General features: G+C 36.9%; 2 protein-coding genes across 33 annotated transcripts in view; both read left to right on the forward strand.

Moving 5' to 3' along the window:
- Positions 1-12554, forward strand: part of znf740a (zinc finger protein 740a) — a 34230-nt gene extending 21676 nt beyond the window's left edge. For 22 of the 29 annotated variants that reach the window (XM_048182777.1, XM_048182780.1, XM_048182782.1 and 19 more), the window contains 4 exons: positions 88-171; positions 2999-3082; positions 3848-3966; positions 9539-12554. In XM_048182777.1, the coding sequence (XP_048038734.1) occupies positions 88-171; positions 2999-3082; positions 3848-3966; positions 9539-9730 (479 nt within the window). In that variant the 3' untranslated portion in view covers positions 9731-12554. Of the gene's footprint in view, positions 1-87; positions 172-2998; positions 3083-3847; positions 3967-6502; positions 6716-9538 lie in introns of those variants that run through there. The other 7 variants (XM_048182794.1, XM_048182799.1, XM_048182806.1 and 4 more) reach the window with 5 other exon arrangements.
- A 5905-nt stretch (positions 12555-18459) lies between these two features.
- The window catches only part of hnrnpa1a (heterogeneous nuclear ribonucleoprotein A1a), a 13334-nt gene continuing 13196 nt past the window's right edge, over positions 18460-18597 (forward strand). For all 4 annotated transcript variants that reach the window (XR_007183871.1, XM_048182816.1, XM_048182817.1 and 1 more), the window contains exon 1: positions 18460-18597. This exon is cut by the window's right edge and continues 12 nt beyond it. The gene's annotated coding sequence lies outside the window, so the exon portion shown is untranslated.

Consider the following 18597-nt stretch of genomic DNA (forward strand, 5'->3'; position numbering starts at 1 on the left):
ATGAGTAATATATATATTTTTTTTTAACCAAAAAATGCCATATTAATAGAAACACATACATGAACTGTTGGTGCTCTGTGCATTCAGGGGTGAAGCCGTATGCTTGCTCGATGTGCGACATGCGGTTTTTTCAGCGTTACCACCTGCAGAGACACAGCCTCACTCATACGGGTATGTGTCATCTTAAACCCCTGTCTTTTTGTGCTTAAAATTAGTTTTGTGCATGCTAAATGACTTTCAATTCAGTTTGCGCGGCAACCATTTTCAGCTTTTAAAATCAGTCAACACAATTTTATAATTGAATGAGTAGTGCTACATTAAGGTACTACTTTAGGTGCTATTTTATTTTTTTCTTCACACTATGGTACTGAGAACAACTATCACCATTGCTATGACCTGAATAAATGAGTTAAATTTTGAAATGAGATTAGCATAAAAGTACTTTAGCTGCCCAAATGTATTTATTTTAGTTTGAGGTGGTCAGGGTTCAGTACAGCTCTATCGTGAACATTGGTGGCTTCATTTTGATTACTAAAGAAGATCAATTTGACTCGTCCCTTGTGGACTGGTTAAAAAAGGATCCCCAGTAGAAACATAATTTTATTATATTTTTTGGACAGATTTTTTTCCATTTAAAACCATCCAAGTGCAAACTGTAATGAGTAAAATGGATATAATAGCTGTGTCCCCATTCAGAGGCTGCATCCTTCGAAGTATGCGAAGCTTGAACCTAGTGTTGTTAAATGGGATGGTCTAGCCTTTGGAGGATTTCTCTTGTCACCTAGCAACTGTGACAGCTGACGTTGACGAGCGCCAGTAACGTTTGGTCTGGTCTTCTATGTTCAAAACAGGGTTCACAACCCGTCTAAATATGTTCACCTTTGTCCGTTTATTTACATAATAAAGAGTATAAACTCTATAAAATTTAATCATAAAGCCAATTCACACTGCGCCGACAGTCACCAGATTACATCACGTCACTTCTCATGGGGCGCTCACACCAGACGCGACTTGCGCAAATAAATTGCGCTATTCGCGCGAAGTTGGATGCTTGAACATTTTGAGTTTACTCGCTTCATTCGCGTGTGAAATTCACTTCACAACAGACACGAATTCGCATCATGGGAGGGGCTTCTAGTACAAAGTAGTTGTAAAATATGGCGAATAAGCTGAATTTGCCGGCTTTAGCTAGCTTGTAGTCTCTCTCTCTCTCTCTCTCTCTCTCATTTTATATATATATATATATATATATATATATATATATATATATATATATATATATATATATATATATATATATATATGAGCTCAAATTGAGTAAAGAGCATTTTTTACAAATTACCAGATTGTCCATCCTCCTCACTCACTTTCTTCCAAGCAAGATCCTCTTTATTCCTGTTTCTATAAAAGTACAAAGATTTATCGTACAGCTCCAGGTATCCACATACAGCGACGATGATTTTGTCCTCCGTTGTTGTTGTTTCGGATTTCTGCCTCCGCTCGCTACGTCGTAATCACGTCACTACTAGAGCAAGCTCCTGATTGGTTAATGCGGTGCGAATATTCGCCAATGTTCATATTTTTCAACATACGCGTCAAATACCCGAAATACTCAATTCGCGCATGTCATTCGCGCGAATCGCGCATCAGGATGTCTATCGCGTCTTTGCATTGACTTAACATGTAAACCGCTCACGCTTAATGCTTCATTCGCGTCTGGTGTGAATGCACCATCAGATATTCTAACGGCGATTCAGCATGTTTAATCGGTGAAAACAAGCGCGTCAGGGGTAACTTGCTGATCAAACCAAACCTGAAGAAGTGCCTGTTGCTATCTGACGGTGCGTTGTGAATTGGCCTTTAGTAAGATATGTCAACATCTGAAAGTTTTAAAGGTCCCGTTTTTCGTGGTTTTTTGAAGCTTTGATTGTGTTTATAGTGTGCAATATAACGTGTTCATGTTTCGCGTGTAAAAAAACACAGTATTTTTCACATAATTTACTTATCTGTAGACCGCTGTTTCCACTGTCATAAAAACGGGCTGATGACTTCCTTGTTCTATGAAGTCCCTCCTTCAGAAATACGTAACGAGTTCTGATTGTGCCAGCGGTTCCTGTGTTGTGATTCGACAGCAGTTTAGCGAACCTTGCCCGGAAAGGTCACGCCTCTTACCATAACGTGGAGATGCACGCGCTCAGTGTTATTGTAAACATGTCTTTAATTTTACCCTATCAATTTGAGCCGGAATCAGACCCGGCGATTGGACTGCGGGATGAAAATAACAGCGTTTTGACGACATGGCGACAAACACACTCTACAAACGCAACTCTTGTGTATTCCTGTGGGCGGAGGTTAGTCAAAAAACTGTTTTAGTGACGTCATTAAAGAAGGAAGTAGAGGGATGTAGTCCAAACTGGCCGTTCGATGTAGGCGACTTCTGTTAAATAAAATATCTCGCTTGGCATTTAACTTTGAGCTTTAAAATTTTACAGATTTTATTTATACTCTAACTACAACATTACACACTAACTAAAGTTTGAAACATGGGATCACGAAGAATGGGACCTTTAAAGTTTTTACATTTGTATCGTTAGATATTTAAGTAAGTTGAAACCTGATTCTTGGATTTAAAAGTGTAATCTGGCATATTCTTTAAAAACAAAAAATCCAGTCGTCTCTGCGTGCAATGAATCTTGGGATAGGCGACGCTGCGAAGGATCCACTCGTGCTAACTTTCGTGGACCGGGAAACAAAGGACTCATTTGTAGGCCGCATTCGAAAGAACCTTCGAAATGGGACACCCTCCGTCGTGCCGCTGTGACGCATTCAGCTTTTGAAGGATGCAGCCTCTGAATTAGGACACAATTAATGTCAGCATGCAGAACAATTTAGGAAAAAAAATCAATAGCATGTTCTACATTTTTAAACGCCATTAAAAATTGTTTGCTACTTTGAATGTTTTGTAAAGGCATTCACTAAAAATTGACTCTACATTTAGGGGTGAAGCCATATGCTTGTTCGATGTGCGACATGCGGTTTTTCCAACGTTACCACTTGGAAAGACACAGCCTGACTCACACTGGTATGTGTCCTTTCTTTGTACCCCAATTTACTAAGTATTCCTGGATTGGAGTTTGTCTATATTGTGTGGATTGGGGAGTTTAGGGGTGAAAGACAGTGAGATAACAATGACTTATTCAAATTAACATTAGTAATGAGTTTGAATAGGAACTCTCTGTTTTGAAAAATTAATTAGCCATATCCTGTGTCATATAAGATTTGCATCAACATCAGGGCATTTAAAAACATTTTTACCTGCATTTGGAGCGAGTTTTGCGAGTCATTTCAGACTTGCTTGATAGCATCAGGTTTATCTATTGTAGTTGCTCCTGCCTCATGTTTCTCTGTGGGGTTGGTGGTTTTTGTCTTTATCAAGTTTATTTGCATTCACTTAGCAAAATCAGTTAGATAAAATGACGCTAGCTGCTTCTTTTTAACCATTTTTAAGCTCAATCATATTTATTCTCCAAGCAGAAAGACTATAACCAAGTCTCAAAGCAGGTTTCTGATCTTTAAAACCAAAACCCCAGTGTGCCACTTTACAGTCAATCAGTTTTTCATTCCATATTAAACATACTCTACAAACTCGAGTTTGTATGAAGTCATCTACTTTATTTCTAAACATGAATATACTCTGTATTTGCAGGTTTCATTGAAATCCATATGACATAAGTCTCGATCCTTACATGACAATCTGTGTTTCAGAATCTTTATTGTGTGTTGTTGTGGCATGCTGTGAGAATGAAGGTGTGGGGTGCTTCAAGTAAAGACTGTTTTTCTCTGATAGGTGAGAAGCCGTTTGCATGTGACATGTGTGACATGCGGTTCATTCAGAGGTACCATCTGGAGCGACACAAGCGTGTTCACAGTGGTGAAAAGCCTTACCAGTGTGAGCGCTGCCAGCAGGTAAGAACATACTTTATAACATGGGTTTTTTTAAGGCAAGACAGCACCTATTGTTGATACTGTAGTTAGAAGAATACTGTATGCTGGGAAGATTGAGTTGTTGTTAAAGGGTTAGCTCACCATAAAATGAAAATTCTGTCATTAATTACTCACCCTCATGTCGTTCCAAACCCGTAAGACTTTCATTCATTTTCAGAACACAAATTAAGATATTTTGGATGACAGAATGCTGTCAGATCTGTAGAGCTATAATGTTAACGCTATAGAGGAACGATGTGGTTGGAATCACTTTCAGAACTTTTTTTTTTCCAGCTGTTGAACGATAAAACACTGACAGCCAGTCAGAATTTCAATTTAAGGGCTCATGCATTTAAAATGATTGACGACATTGCCAAGGTCCAAAAAAAGCCACCACTATTTGACAAGTCAAACCCCATTTTCAAGGATGCTTTAAAGAAAATGGATATATGGAAAACAATCGGTCATACCCTCAGAAAAAAATGGTGAGAAGTATTAACGATGAGATCATTATGCAAGACTAGCAAACAGTGTAACATAAAATTACCTCAGTGTCGACAACATTGTCTTGCTTCCTTTGAAGTTGCAGAGAAAGTGACTAAGTGTTGTTTTTATTCAACTATATTGACTTTAGGGCTGCAACTAACGATTATTTTGATAATCGATTGGTTGGCCGATTATTATTATTATTTTTTTTTTTCGATTAATTGGATAAAACCCCTAATTTTATTCATTTTTATTTTGACAAAAAAAAAAAACACACACTATTGCACATCCTGTCCAATGTACTTCAAACAAATGTGCCAACTGAATGCTATGAAAACATAGTCATTTATTAGACTACCTATCATAATAAAGAGAGAACACAAATATTTTAGGAATCTGTCAAAAACTTGCTTGAAACTAAAAATGGTATTGCCATTTATTAGGAATATATCAAACTGAAACAACTAAATAGTTTCTAAATAATATTCCTGACAGGGCCAGCCATTACGGTAACGCATTAGCTTGAATCTTAAAATAAATAATTCTCATGTTTTGATCTCGCAGCAGCTCACTCTGTTTCCTCCACTATTTTTAGATGCATTTTGGTCCATAGAAATGCGTTATTCAGTGCTGTAATTTGACACGACGTGCACGGTGGGCGGAGCCAACTAATCGATAATGAGAATCGTTGTCCATTAATTTCATTATCGATTATTATCGATTTTATCGAATAGTTGTTGCAGCCCTAATTGACTTCCTCAGCTAAATTCACTGTTAGATTAGATTGATTATACTAGCTATTCACTCGAAACAGAGCATGCTGAGGACATCTGCTGTTTAAAGCCATGTAAATGCAACAAGAACAGCAAAAACATGTTGTACACACTTTGAAACCACAGCACGTGAGCTTACAATAAACAGACCATTATTGTTCATTGGTGTGGACATAAATATTAGTTACTTTATAGTTACGTTCTTGGTGTGAACAGGCCTTTACGCAGCATGTTTGAGCTTCCAGAAGAGGTTTGTTCTTGTGCGTCATTCAGGTTTGGTTGAGCAGCTGCTTATGTTCGCTAAATTAAAGCCTAAATTAAATCTGTTCATCATAACAAGTGATCGAGTCTCTTCAGAAAATTTGGATTAAACCGCTCTATTCATATGGATTAGTTTTCAGATCTCTTTATAAATTTTGCGAAGCATCAAAATTTCAGTTGCAAAGGCAGTCTATTGAAGGAAATCTGACAGCATTTTGTCATCAAAAAGATCTTAATTTGTGATTCGAAGATGAACGAAAGTCTTACAGGTGTGGAAAGACATGAGGGTGAGTAACTAATGACAGAATTTTCATTTTGGGGTGAACTAACTCTGAAGCTCTTTACACTGAATCAAGGCTACTCACTGCAAACATATTGTCAAAGAAAATGGTTCAGTGGTCGTTTGTGTTCTCCTTTGTAATGGAAATAAAAAAAAGTCCCCTATTGCCTAAAATACTGCTAGAACCAGACATTATGCAGCTGCAGTGAGTCACAGAGAGCATGTGTTGTTACTTGTTCGTATTTTATGCCTTCATTCAATTTATATAGAATTTTCCCTGTAGAATATAAACTTAGAATGTAAAATTACTTGTTTGCATATATTATATGAGGTTGGTATTTTATACTATTTGAACATCTGGAACAGAATTTTCTACTTTAAAGTGACAAACTACCTTGACTTAAGCCCTATTCGGACGGGATTAGTTTTACATGGGGAGGTGGGGGTAAAGTAATTATTACCAGAGCTTCTCAGTGATTTTAGTCCCGTCCGAATGTGCCATCTCAGTAATCATTACGGACAATGTCAGTAAAGATTACGGCGACTTTTACCTTCTGTAAAAAGGTCCAGAAAAATTACCTCATATAATACTAATCCAGTTCAAATAGACCCGCTATAAATATGTACGGTAAAATTCCGTCATTTCCTGTTTAAAAGTAGTTTTCTGCGCATTTTTCAAGCATGGAAGTACTTGAAGAAACATTCATTTGTGTTGTAGGTGATGGGACAAGTCTGTGGCAAACCTCAAGTATTTTCTACATACCATTCAGAGCAAAAAGAAGATCGAAGCAATTGTCAGAGGCACAAAACTAATTTTAGCTTTAGCTAAGTGCATGGAGGCGCACGCTGTATGTCACGTCACTGTGTATAAAAAGCAGTTATCCATTCTGACTTGGTGAAAATAAACTATTTTTTTTCTTATGGGAAATTTCAGTCTTGTGTCTGACGTTTAATTACACATTTTAAATAGCAAATTCTGGTAATAATAACATATAAAGAACGTGTAAATGATGGTAATGAAATTACGAGCACATGACGTTGCCGTTACGTTGCCAGTAAGCAGTGATGGGAATAACGGCGTTATAAATAACGCGCGTTACTAACGCCGTTACTTTTTTCAGTAACGAGTAATCAAACAAATTACTTTTTCTCCCGTTACAACGCCGTTAGCGTTACTGACAAAAAAAATGCCGCGTTACTATAATTGAGCTCACTGAAGCGGTTTTCATCCGAGTAAGCTCTCTCTCAGCCATAGGACCTGCAAAGTTTTTTTCTCTGGTGTGTGCTGCGGTTAGTCATACACAAATATAATTTTAAACTGATAATAATGTATGATGCGCTGTGTGTGTGTCTGTCAGAGCATGCGCGCGAAGCGCGAGCTCAAACCAGAATACCCTTTTTGATGCTTGATCGAAAATATGTGAAATGAGTTTTTTTTCTAGTCGACTAGTAGTTGTTCATTTAAGCTATTAGTTGACTAATCACATTTATATTAATTTAATTTCTTAAATACTGGAGAGAATAAACCATAATAAGGAGCGTTTACATAATATAGGCTATATATCACTCAAGGGCACGCATAATTGCCATAAAGAACCGGCAAAAGTAATGATTATGAGTGTGACAAAAACAGCAAGGAGACATTTTAATTGTTTATTAATAAAGTAATGTTTTCTGAATCAGTGTCGGCTGCAAAGATGAAGTTGACATTGCTGATTCTCATTGCTGATCATCTGCTCATATGGACGCGCCTAGAGAGATAATGCACATTTCATTCGGATTAGGCTACATAATCAGAGTAGCCTCTTTCTTTTCGTTTTTAATTACTTCATTTTCGTTAAAGTAGATATTTCAAGCATTCTATAGATATATTTCTCATGTCTGCGAGGCAAGCAGCCTCTGAGTTTCGGTTAATTTAGCCTATAAGATGCGCTCCAGTTCACGCGCCAGTGATCGCGCCTGCGCCTCCATGTCATGATTTTATTGTCTGCTATATTTGCTTGTTATATATTAAATCCAAGCAATTGGTTGATGAAACATTGATTAAAATTAAGATACAATTTTTACAAAACGAAATTCACTTTAAAGAGAGGCTTTCTATAAAACAAAACTTCATGTAGTGTTTAAAATCTTATCTGACCCACTCCATGTCTCCCGATATATTTTCGCATCTTATGATGCATCTTACTCACGCTGTTCACTTTTCATAATCGAATAAATGGATTTAAAACATAACATAGGACTATTTAAACATAAATATGAAACTACATTTTCTTTAATGGCTACAAACACAGTACAGAGAAATTTCATGTCGTGAGCAAGAGCGGATCATGAGTCAGGAGTCGCATCAAGAATAATTTATTCTTAGACTTATACGTAATATTGGGGGCATTCAATTTATTTGGCATATTTTTATTTTTTTATTTTTTTTAAAGTAACGCAATAGTTACTTTCCCTGGTAATTAGTTACTTTTATAATGATGTAACTCAGTTACTAACTCCGTTACTATTTGTGAGAAGTAACTAGTAACTATAACTAATTACTTTTTTAAAGTAACGTGCCCAACACTGCCAGTAAGTCATGACCATTATATTACGAATAGAGTACGTATCTGGAATGTTCTTGAAAATCTTATAACGTTAGGAGATCGTACTGACGACGTTGTGATATGGTAATTTGATGGTAATAGTATTACGGGCATACAACGTTGCCGTTACGTTGCCAGTAAGTCATGGAATGACCATTATATTACGAATAGAGTACGTATCTGGAACGTCCTTGCTTTCTTATAACGTTAGGAGATCGCACTGACAACGTTATGAGATGGTAATCTAAAGGTAATTAAATTACTGGCATGCAACGTCGTAGTTACGTTGTCAGTTAGTAAGTCATGAAATTACCAAAAAGTATGAACTACATTATGTAACTGTTACGTCGTGTGTTATCTGGGTTACCATCATAATCCAATCAGAATTTAATTAATAAATTGGACTTAACTGTTATTTATAGTTTATATATTTAGATTATATGTGTTTTCGCACATTGTATCAGGAAGCAACGTATACCGACATGACGACAGGGAGGTGACGGCGGTGCGTAAATCGAGTTACCCCTCCCACTTCTTGCTAGTTTTACTGAGATGTCTTGTCCCGTGCAATTGGCCAATTAATATTACAGACGTCCTGAGGTAAAATTACTTTACTCCACCTCCCCACGTAAAACTAATCCTGTCCGAATAGGGTTTTAAAGGGTTAGTTCACCCAAAAATGAAAATTCTGTCATTATTTACTCACCCTCATGTTCGTTCCAAACCTGTAAGACTTTCGTTCATCTTCGGAACACAGATATTTTTAATGAAATCTGAGAACTTTCTGTCCCTCCATTGACAGCCTATGCAACTACCACTTTCCAAGCCCCAGAAAGGTAGTAAAGACATCATTAAAGTAATCCATGTGACTCCAGTGGTTTAACCTCAATTTTATGAAGCGATGCGAGTGCGAACGTAATTTACCAACGCAAGTTCAGGAGAGAACCATGATGCATGTGATGACGTGAGAGCAAGACGTTGTTGAGTGAACATGTGTTGGAGATTAATATTTTGAAAATAAAGTGGTAAATTATGTTATGGGGAGAAATCGAACTCTGGGTCGGACAAAGCAATCAAATCAAGTGTGAAAGCACCCTAAATGAGCAATAATTATTTAAGTGAACCAATATAACCAAGTCAAACTTCTCTGTGTTTTTCACTTTAAGAACTTCTCACGGACAGACAGACTTTTGAGACATCGGCGGTTGTGTCAGGGTCGCGGCGTGGCAAAAGTCGAGGCCCAGCCGTGCTCTTTCGCCCAGGAGCCTCCCCCAGCCCCTCCGTCCACGTGGAGTCCCCTTCATCCTGCCCCAGGCCGGACTCGCCGTCTGACACTATACTCTCCAGACAAGCCCTGAGAAGACGGCACACCCAGACCTCTCTCTCAACGCCCCCGGCACTGCGGCCCCACCTGCTGACAGAGAGATGCGCTACAGAGAGGACGAGGGAGATTCCCGTCTTTTGTTTCTTTATTGAGAAACACACAAGGTTCTCTTTTGATCCATTGAGGGTTGTTTTATACTTTTTGGTAATATAATATGGGGTTAGAAGGGGTTTTATGGTACTTTTAAGACGTAAAGAACAAAAAAACACACCTAACATGGGAATTTCATGTGACTAACCAAAAAAAAAAAAAAAAAAAAAAATGTGCAAAGGTACAACCCATCATCTATCGACTGACACCTATTGATACACACTTTATGTAAGTTCAACAGCATTGTGTGGTTCAAATCAGCATCATATGTGATGTATAGGCCTGCTGTAAAGTGCTAAGGGTTAGTTCCCTACTGTCCTGAGGACTCAGGTAATGTCCCACTACCATCGCAAGATCCGTTTGTAACACTGTACCAATGTATGATCGTGTGGAAATGCACAGTGCGCTTCCATATATTAATTCATTAAGCATTCACAGGCTTTTTCTCAATAATAAATGTTTGATCTGATATTGTAACTATGTAAGAATTTGAAAGATGTGTATATTATTATGTGTAACAGCTGGTTTGTTCTCTATCATTGCCGTGAGCTGGTGGAAATGACGCCATTAGCTGAGTTCTGCTCACAGGAAGTGACATCACTCACTTAATGACTGGGCAAATCTCACAGAACCTCTCAAAGCCATGTGTGGGTCATTGGTCCTCAAAATCACAATTGATATTTTGCATAAAGAAAATTAGGTCTTTTTTTAGGACCATTAAACACAATTTGCTCTAATGCAAAAATATTATTTTAAATATACTTTAAATATACTGGTAGTAAATATATTTAAATGTATACTGCCTTTATGCAAATGTATTTAATGTTTTTTTTTTTTATTATTATTATTCAACAGTAAGTCATTGAGAATTACAGTAAAATGTTTAGGCGCTTTATGTAATGAGAACTGAAGGGGTGAAATGTCACAGTGCAAAATAATTTATTGGTCCTTTTAAATAGTCTTCATTTTCTATATGCTAAATATATTTTTTCTGATTTTAGAGTGATATATGGCAGAGATATGTTCTTGTGAGATTCACTCAAGTATTGACTGCACTGTTAATACATCTACATTACACGTGATGAAAACGTCCAAAAGACCCACGATATTATGTACAGATTTATATGTGCAACATATTATAAGATCTTGTGGCCTTAGGATGTGTTCATGTCTTTGTTGTTTTGTTTTTTTTTGTTGTTTTTTTTTTTTTACACCTTGGTTATAAAATAATTATATACATATTATTTTACTGAAATATTGACACGAGGACAGATACGCTGCCTTTTGTTTTCTTTCCAAAGTCATTGTAACATTATATTGCCTTGTGTTCAAGCACAGCTGTGTTGCTGTTTTCTTGATAACGAACCGATTTTTTCTTTTGTTGTTAGACTTTCAGAGTTTGACCTGGATAAAGTCAAGGTTTCCAGCATGATTTAGCAGTGTTGTCTTACTCTAATGCGAGTCTGCAGCGTCTTCAGTTCATGTGGGCCATTAACGGAGGAAAATGGCAGAGATCTGATGTTATTGTTGTACCAAATGATATTATTGTATTTGTCAGTTTCTTAACTTCTCATCTTATCGTTAACATGATATCTACTGTTTGGCGAGAGTCTCGTCTGTATTATTATTATTTTAGTTTTTGTTTTTTGTGCCGATGGACAAACTAGGGATTGAATTGGGCATTTCCTGCATCAGAATGCTTTCTGTTTATATGGCAACTAAAAGCAGAATATATCTTCAGAGGAATGTCTGCTGTTTATTGACAAAAGATTGCTGCATTTCTATGTAATGACTGATTTTCTTTTTAATGTTACATGTATGTTTATATAACTGAATTGGTTAAAACTCTTAGTTCTATAGCAACAAACTTTGTGTATTTTAAGGACCTTTTTATGCTAATATAATTTTTAAAAACACTGGAGAGAAGTGTGTGAAATGATAAACTATATAGACATATATACAGTTGAATATACAGTGTGTGTGTGTGTGTGTATATGTGTAGCATATTATATGCATAACATACTGTTAAGTTATCAGCATATATTCCAACAAAATAACTGACTTTACACAAATGATCCTTTTATTATTACACAGGGCGCCAACATTCTCTGATGGTCAAGGCAACACATTTTATAAAGATCTTAAATATCTTGTGTAAGCTTTTTAAGGACTGTATTGAAATATGATCTTTTATCTGTTATCTGCAGGGGGCTTATAAGACAAAGGAGACAAAAGGGTATGCACTTAACACGTATGTATGTACACATGCACGCTCGCACACACACACACATAATTAGCTTGTAGTTACTAGATAAAGCCTCTGCAAAGCATTGGGAACGATATTACAGTTTGCATACTTTGATATCCATGAGTCCAAAGTGAAAAGAAAGAAGCAATAGAAGTCGTACCTCCAAATTATTTTTCGGGAGTTCTTTGGATGGAAGAAGAGACTGCATCAGTAGTACTTTAAAGCAGTTTGCTTTTTATTTCTTGCATGATATTGCAGACTCTGATGTAAAAACTTCACAGAATTCCTTTTCTTCCTCTGAGGGTGTTTTTCCAAAACTTTCTGAATGCAAAAAAAGGACAGGTTTTGTTATTTGTTTCTTTAAAAAGACTTGAAACACTTCAGTGATACAGTGAATTGTTTTTGTGTGGAGACAACAGAGAGGCTTCCTTTATGCCTAAATAAAATACTACATAAAGTACATGGCTTTCATATTTTACTTGGTATTCACTTTTAATGCAGGATTGTTTGGCAGAAATTGGAGTAAAATTCCGATTTAAAAAAAAAAAAAAAAAAAAGGTAAAGTGTTTTTCCTCAAATATTTAATATTGTACCCTTTTAGCCACCTTTTTTTTTTTTTTTTTTTAGCAGGAAAACCTCAAAATTAAGGGATAGTTCAACTTTAGTAATTACAAAAGCTTTTTCACCACTTGAGCAGCTTTGTGTTTTAATAATAATAAATATATAAAAGACAAATACAGTATAGCCATAAATGGCAATCATCAGGTCCAGGGACCAATCGTGCATGTGGACAATCAGCTGGTACAAATGAAATGTATCTTTTCAAGTATAAGTTCAAAATGAGAGTGTTTTTTTGTTTTTTAAAGCAAACTCCATCTTTAATCTTCACTGATGAAACTGGTTACAGCAACTGACCTCCAAAGGAAATCACTCCCGCTTACTGAATAGAGAAGTCTTAAAGAAACCCTCTGTAATTTTTTTAATGTCATAATATACACCGGATCAGGCATAACATTATGAGCACCTTCCTAATATTGTGTTGGTCCCCTTTTGCTGCCAAAACAGCCCTGACCCATCAAGGCATGGACTCCTCTAGACCCCTGAAGGTGTGCTGTGGATATCTGCACCAAGATGTTAGCAGCAGATCCTTTAAGTCCTGTAAGTTGCGAGGTGGAGCCTCCAATGGATCGGACTTGTTTGTTCAGCACATCCCACAGATGCTCCATTGGATTGAGATCTGGGGAATTTGGAGGCCAAGTCAACACCTCAAACTTGTTGTTGTGCTCCTCAAACCATTCCTGAACCATTTTTGCTTTCGTGGTCAGGAGCATTATCCTGCTGAAAGAGGCCACAGCCACCAGGGAATACTGTTTCCATGAAAGGGTGTACATGGTCTGCAACAATGCTTAGGTAGGTGGTACGTGTCAAAGTAACATCCACATGGATGGCAGGACCCAAGGTTTCCCAGCAGAACATTGCCCAAAGCATCACACTGCCTCCGCCGGCTTGCCTTCTTCCCATAGTGCATCCTGGTGCCATGTGTTCCCCAGGTAAGAGACACACACGCACCCGGCCATCCACGTGATGTAAAGGAAAACGTAATTCATCAGACCAGGCCACCTTCATCCATTGCTCCGTGGTCCAGTTCTGATGCTCACGTGTCCACTGTTGGCTCTTTCGGCGGTGGACAGGGGTCAGCATGGGCACCCTGACTGGTCTGCAGCTATGCAGCTCCATACGCAACTGATGCACTGTGTATTCTAACACCTTTCTATCAAAACTAGCATTAACTTCTTGAGCAATTTGAGCTACAGGAGCCTCGATCTGTTGGATCGGACCACACGGGCCAGCCTTCACTCCCCACGTGAATCAATGAGCCTCGCCTCGCCGGTTCACCACTGTTTCCTTCCTTTCACCACTTTTGATAGGTACTGACCACTGCAGACCGGGAACACCCCACAAGAGCTGCAGTTTTGGAGATGCTCTGACCCAGTCGTCTAGCCATCACAATTTGGCCCTTGTCAAACTCACTCAAATCCTTACGCTTGCCCATTTTTCCTGCTTCTAACACATCAACTTTGAGGAGAAAATGTTCACTTGTTGCCTAATATATCCACCCACTAACAGGATGCCTGTGATGAAGAGATGATCAGTGTTATTCACTTCACAGTCAGTGCTCATAATGTTATGCCTGATCGATGTATATGATCATAAGTTAGGCCTATGTTGACTGATGTTAAGCTTTTCAAGTTTGGATAAATTGCATGTCAAAGGACGTCACAGGTCAATTTCAATTGAGCATTATCATTTACATTATCATTTACAGCACAAAAATATTCCCAAAATATTTATCTTAGGGCCCCTTTTTTATTTATTTCTATAATAAATATGTGGCCTTCTAACCTTTAAAACTGTATTTGTGTGAACTGTTGAGTTTTCTAGAACCAAAACAACCAAGTAAACACGTTGATAAATGGGAACAACATCCTCGCAGTAACTGTGATAGTCATACACTATTCCCTGTGAAGTGACACTGAAATTACTTTCACTCTGTCTCTTTCTCTCTATAAAACACTTTCATACCTCTGTTCCCCATCCTTTAGTTTTATGGCTGTAATCTGACACAGTTTCTGTGTCCTATCAGCGCCAATGACACAATTCATCTGAAAGAGGCCCAACAGCAAATTGCAGTATATCATTAAATTTCCCCGTCAAAGCTCAGCCAATAGGTGGCGAGCATTAAATCACACATGTCGCATTGGCGGCCAATGGCATTGCGAAGGCAATATATCTGTCAGGAAGCAGAGCCTCTTAATGAGTGCTGCATTGCTGCTGGGGATCTGGAGGAAACATGAAGAAGGAAAACGGGTTGAAAACATCCACTGCAGTTTGGCTTGGGTTTTTCTCTTGTGGTTTAAAGGTTGAGGTTATTTGATCCAGTGTGTGGCTAATAACAACAAAGTTAGGATTAGAAAGCCACAGAAGTGTTTCCACTTATATTCAGTGTCTATAAGTACTATACAACACTTAAATTAACCATTTGATATGCATTTATTGTACATGCATGTTTTTACATTGTACTTATATTTTAAAATACTTGCATGTAATTACAGCTGTAATTAATTTCTGTAATTACACCTAAAATGACACCGTTGACCCTTCCCTTACACCTTAACTGCTCAACCAACCAACACCAGTAAACCTGTTTCTAACCTACCCGTATCCACCTCAATAGCAGTACAAGTGTTTTTCAATACATCTTCAACACAATAAGCCTTTTTTTTTTTTGATGTAAGAACATTGTAGTTAAAGAGTCAGAGACAAAAACAGAAATATTTATCCAAACAAAAGGAATGAAAAAGCAGCAACTGGATCAAATATTACCGTTCACAATTTGGGGAGTCAGTAAGATTTGTTAAAGGTGCCCTAGAATCAAAAATTGAATTTACCTCGGCATAGTTGAATAACAAGATTTAACATTGTTTCCTCCTTCTTGTGTAAATCTCATTTGTTTAAAAGACCTCCGAAGAACAGGCGAATCTCAACATAACACAGACTGTTACGTAACAGTCGGGATCATTAATATGTACGCCCCAATATTTGCATATGCCAGCTCATGTTCAAGCATTACACAAGGGCAGCCAGTATTAACGTCTGGATCTGTGCACAGCTGAATCATCAGACTAGATAAGCAAGCAAGAACAACAGCGAAAAATGGCAGATGGAGCAATAATAACTGACATGATCCATGATTACATGATATTTTTAGTGATATTTGTAAATTGTCTTTATAAATGTTTCGTTAGCATGTTGCTAATGTACTGTTAAATGTGGTTAAAGTTACCATCGTTTCTACTGTATTCACGGAGACAAGAGAGCCATTGCTATTTTCATTTTTAAACACTTGCAGTCTGAATAATGCATAAACACAACTTCATTCTTTATAAATCTCTCCAACAGTGTGTAATGTTAGCTTTAGCCACGGAGCACTATCAAACTCATTCAGAATCAAATGTAAACATCCAAATAAATACTATACTCACATGATCCGATGCATGCATGCAGTATGCATGATGAACGTCTTGTAAAGATCCATTTTGAGGGTTATATTAGGGGGGGGGGGGGGGATTTAAAGGGGCTGCAGCCTGAATCGGTGCATAGTTAATGATGCCCCAAAATAGGCAATTAAAAAAATTAATTTAAAAAAATCTATGGGGTATTTTGAGCTGAAACTTCACAGACACATTCAGGGGACACCTTAGACTTATATTAAATCCTGTAAAAACTGGTTCTAGGGCACCTTTAAAGGGGGATGTAATGCTATTTTATGCATTGACTTATTTACACTGTTAAAGAGTTGCATTCTCATGTTAAACATGGCCAAAGTTTCAAAACACGAGTTGAACTTATGATGGATGTATTTCTGTGGCAAATACTTCCTGGTTGTGGACATGTTTCGCAGATTTTTTTTTAGAGTATGGCCTTTATCACTGAGGATTTGTCCCTAAAAGGTAGAGCTTTGTTGTAAAACTGACTGTCATGATTAGTCTGCTACCCAGTAAATCATTTTCTTGTTAAATTTAAAAAGGATATTCATTTGAACTTTTTTTTTTTTTTTTTTTTGTAATATATTGGCTGAAACCTTGTTTCGTTTATTTTGGCTCATGTAAGATTTGACTAGATTTATAATTGATAACATTGACCCCACTTTTTCTTTGTATTTAGAAAACATTATAGTTAGGTTTATCCCTCTTAAATAAAAGGAAAGAATGGCCTACTATATGATAAATTTTAATTTTTGCTAAATTTCTTATACATACAGTATCTCACAGAAGTGAGTACACCCCACACATTTTTGTAAATATTTTATTATATCTTTTCATGTGACAACACTGAAGAAATGACACTTTGCCACAGTGTAAAGTAGTGAGTGTACAGCTTGTATAACAGTGTAAATTTGCTGTCCGCCCTAAAACTAGCTCAACACACAGCAATTAATATTTACAAAAGGGGTGTACTCACTTCTGTGAGATACTGTAAATGTAAGTACAGTAAAACCCAACCTTTGTTTTTGGTTCTTGAAAAGGAAATTCAAATAGAGCATACATTTTTCATTCACATAATATAAAAGCAACTATCACTGATTCTTGAGATAAGGGACAAAACATGTTTTAGAAGTTAGTTTTTATTGTTTAATTATACATTATTTTTAAACTGATATATTTGTAGACAAAAGTCTTAGCTAATGAACCATGTAAGGGAAACGGTTTTTCTAAAAAAATACATATATACACTTCAGAACTTAATTTGTGTCAACTCTGTCAGACGCATTAAAAGCATGCTATTTTAATGAACAAAACCCTTCACCTGGTGTTAAATACTGACGGAGTTGACAAAGGTCCAGCTGGGGCCAAATATACATGAAACAACATTAGAAAAAATTTCCCCATATGCAAAAAACATATTAAATCACATTGTATAGACTTTTTGACAACACTTGTCAACTATCAGACATAAAACATGACGTAGTTGACGTCTGACGGAGTTGAGAAAATGGAATATTTTTCCACCTTAACCACATGTTGTTCAGTGGAGCAATTTTGTTTTCTTTCTCAGTTGTAGCTGCCTTAATAAACATATCAAAAATGCCCAGATTTATCCTACAACTATTTACAGAAACTATTACACCGAGATGATGGAGTTGAAAGTTAAAGCTGTGACCGCAGAGACTTCAACATTGTTTGTATAAAATATAAGAAAAATATATAAAACTTCCAGGACAGTGTCATACTGTGAGATCCACAATGAGCAGGAAAAAGGAAAGGGGTCCTCAGAGTTAAAGGTGACCATGACACTGCCTGATTTATTCATAATTATAAAAAAATTCTGATGGAGTTGACGCAATTTTATAGGCATTTTTAAAGAAGATAAAATTCAAGACTGATTTTTTGTATTTTTTTTGATATATTACAGATCTCTGCCTTTCAATTTAAATGTATATTTTTGAATTTGTTGCATTTTCAAACACTTTAGACAGTGTGACCTCATGCTGAGGCTAAATTACATGTATTTTCCAAACATAAGAGCATTTATTTAGAATAATACTAACAAAATTATGATTGTATCCAGATCTCCTGTAGACGTAACTTTTTAAGTATTTTTATTTTGATGAATTTATTTATTTTTAACAAAGAGGGCTTTATATTTTGTCCCTTATATTTACATAATGTTTGGCCTACCCCTCTGGTTGTATACTTCTATGAATATATGTATTATTGCAGTTTTGACTGTACATTGACTTTGTTTGTTTGTTTGAAGTTTAATAAAAAAACATTAGGCCTATCTTCATCCTATTCGCCATCTTCCCACATGAAAGAGAACAAAGCGGACGTAGTCCCGCCCTTGCATATGACGTAACGACGCATAGTGACCTCACGACGTGCAGCTGCGTACATTCCCTGCGAGACTGCGCGAGGTCTGCTGTCAGTCACTGGGAGACCGCC

Source organism: Megalobrama amblycephala, linkage group LG2, assembly GCF_018812025.1.
Source record: "Megalobrama amblycephala isolate DHTTF-2021 linkage group LG2, ASM1881202v1, whole genome shotgun sequence".
Lineage (NCBI taxonomy): Eukaryota > Metazoa > Chordata > Actinopteri > Cypriniformes > Xenocyprididae > Megalobrama > Megalobrama amblycephala.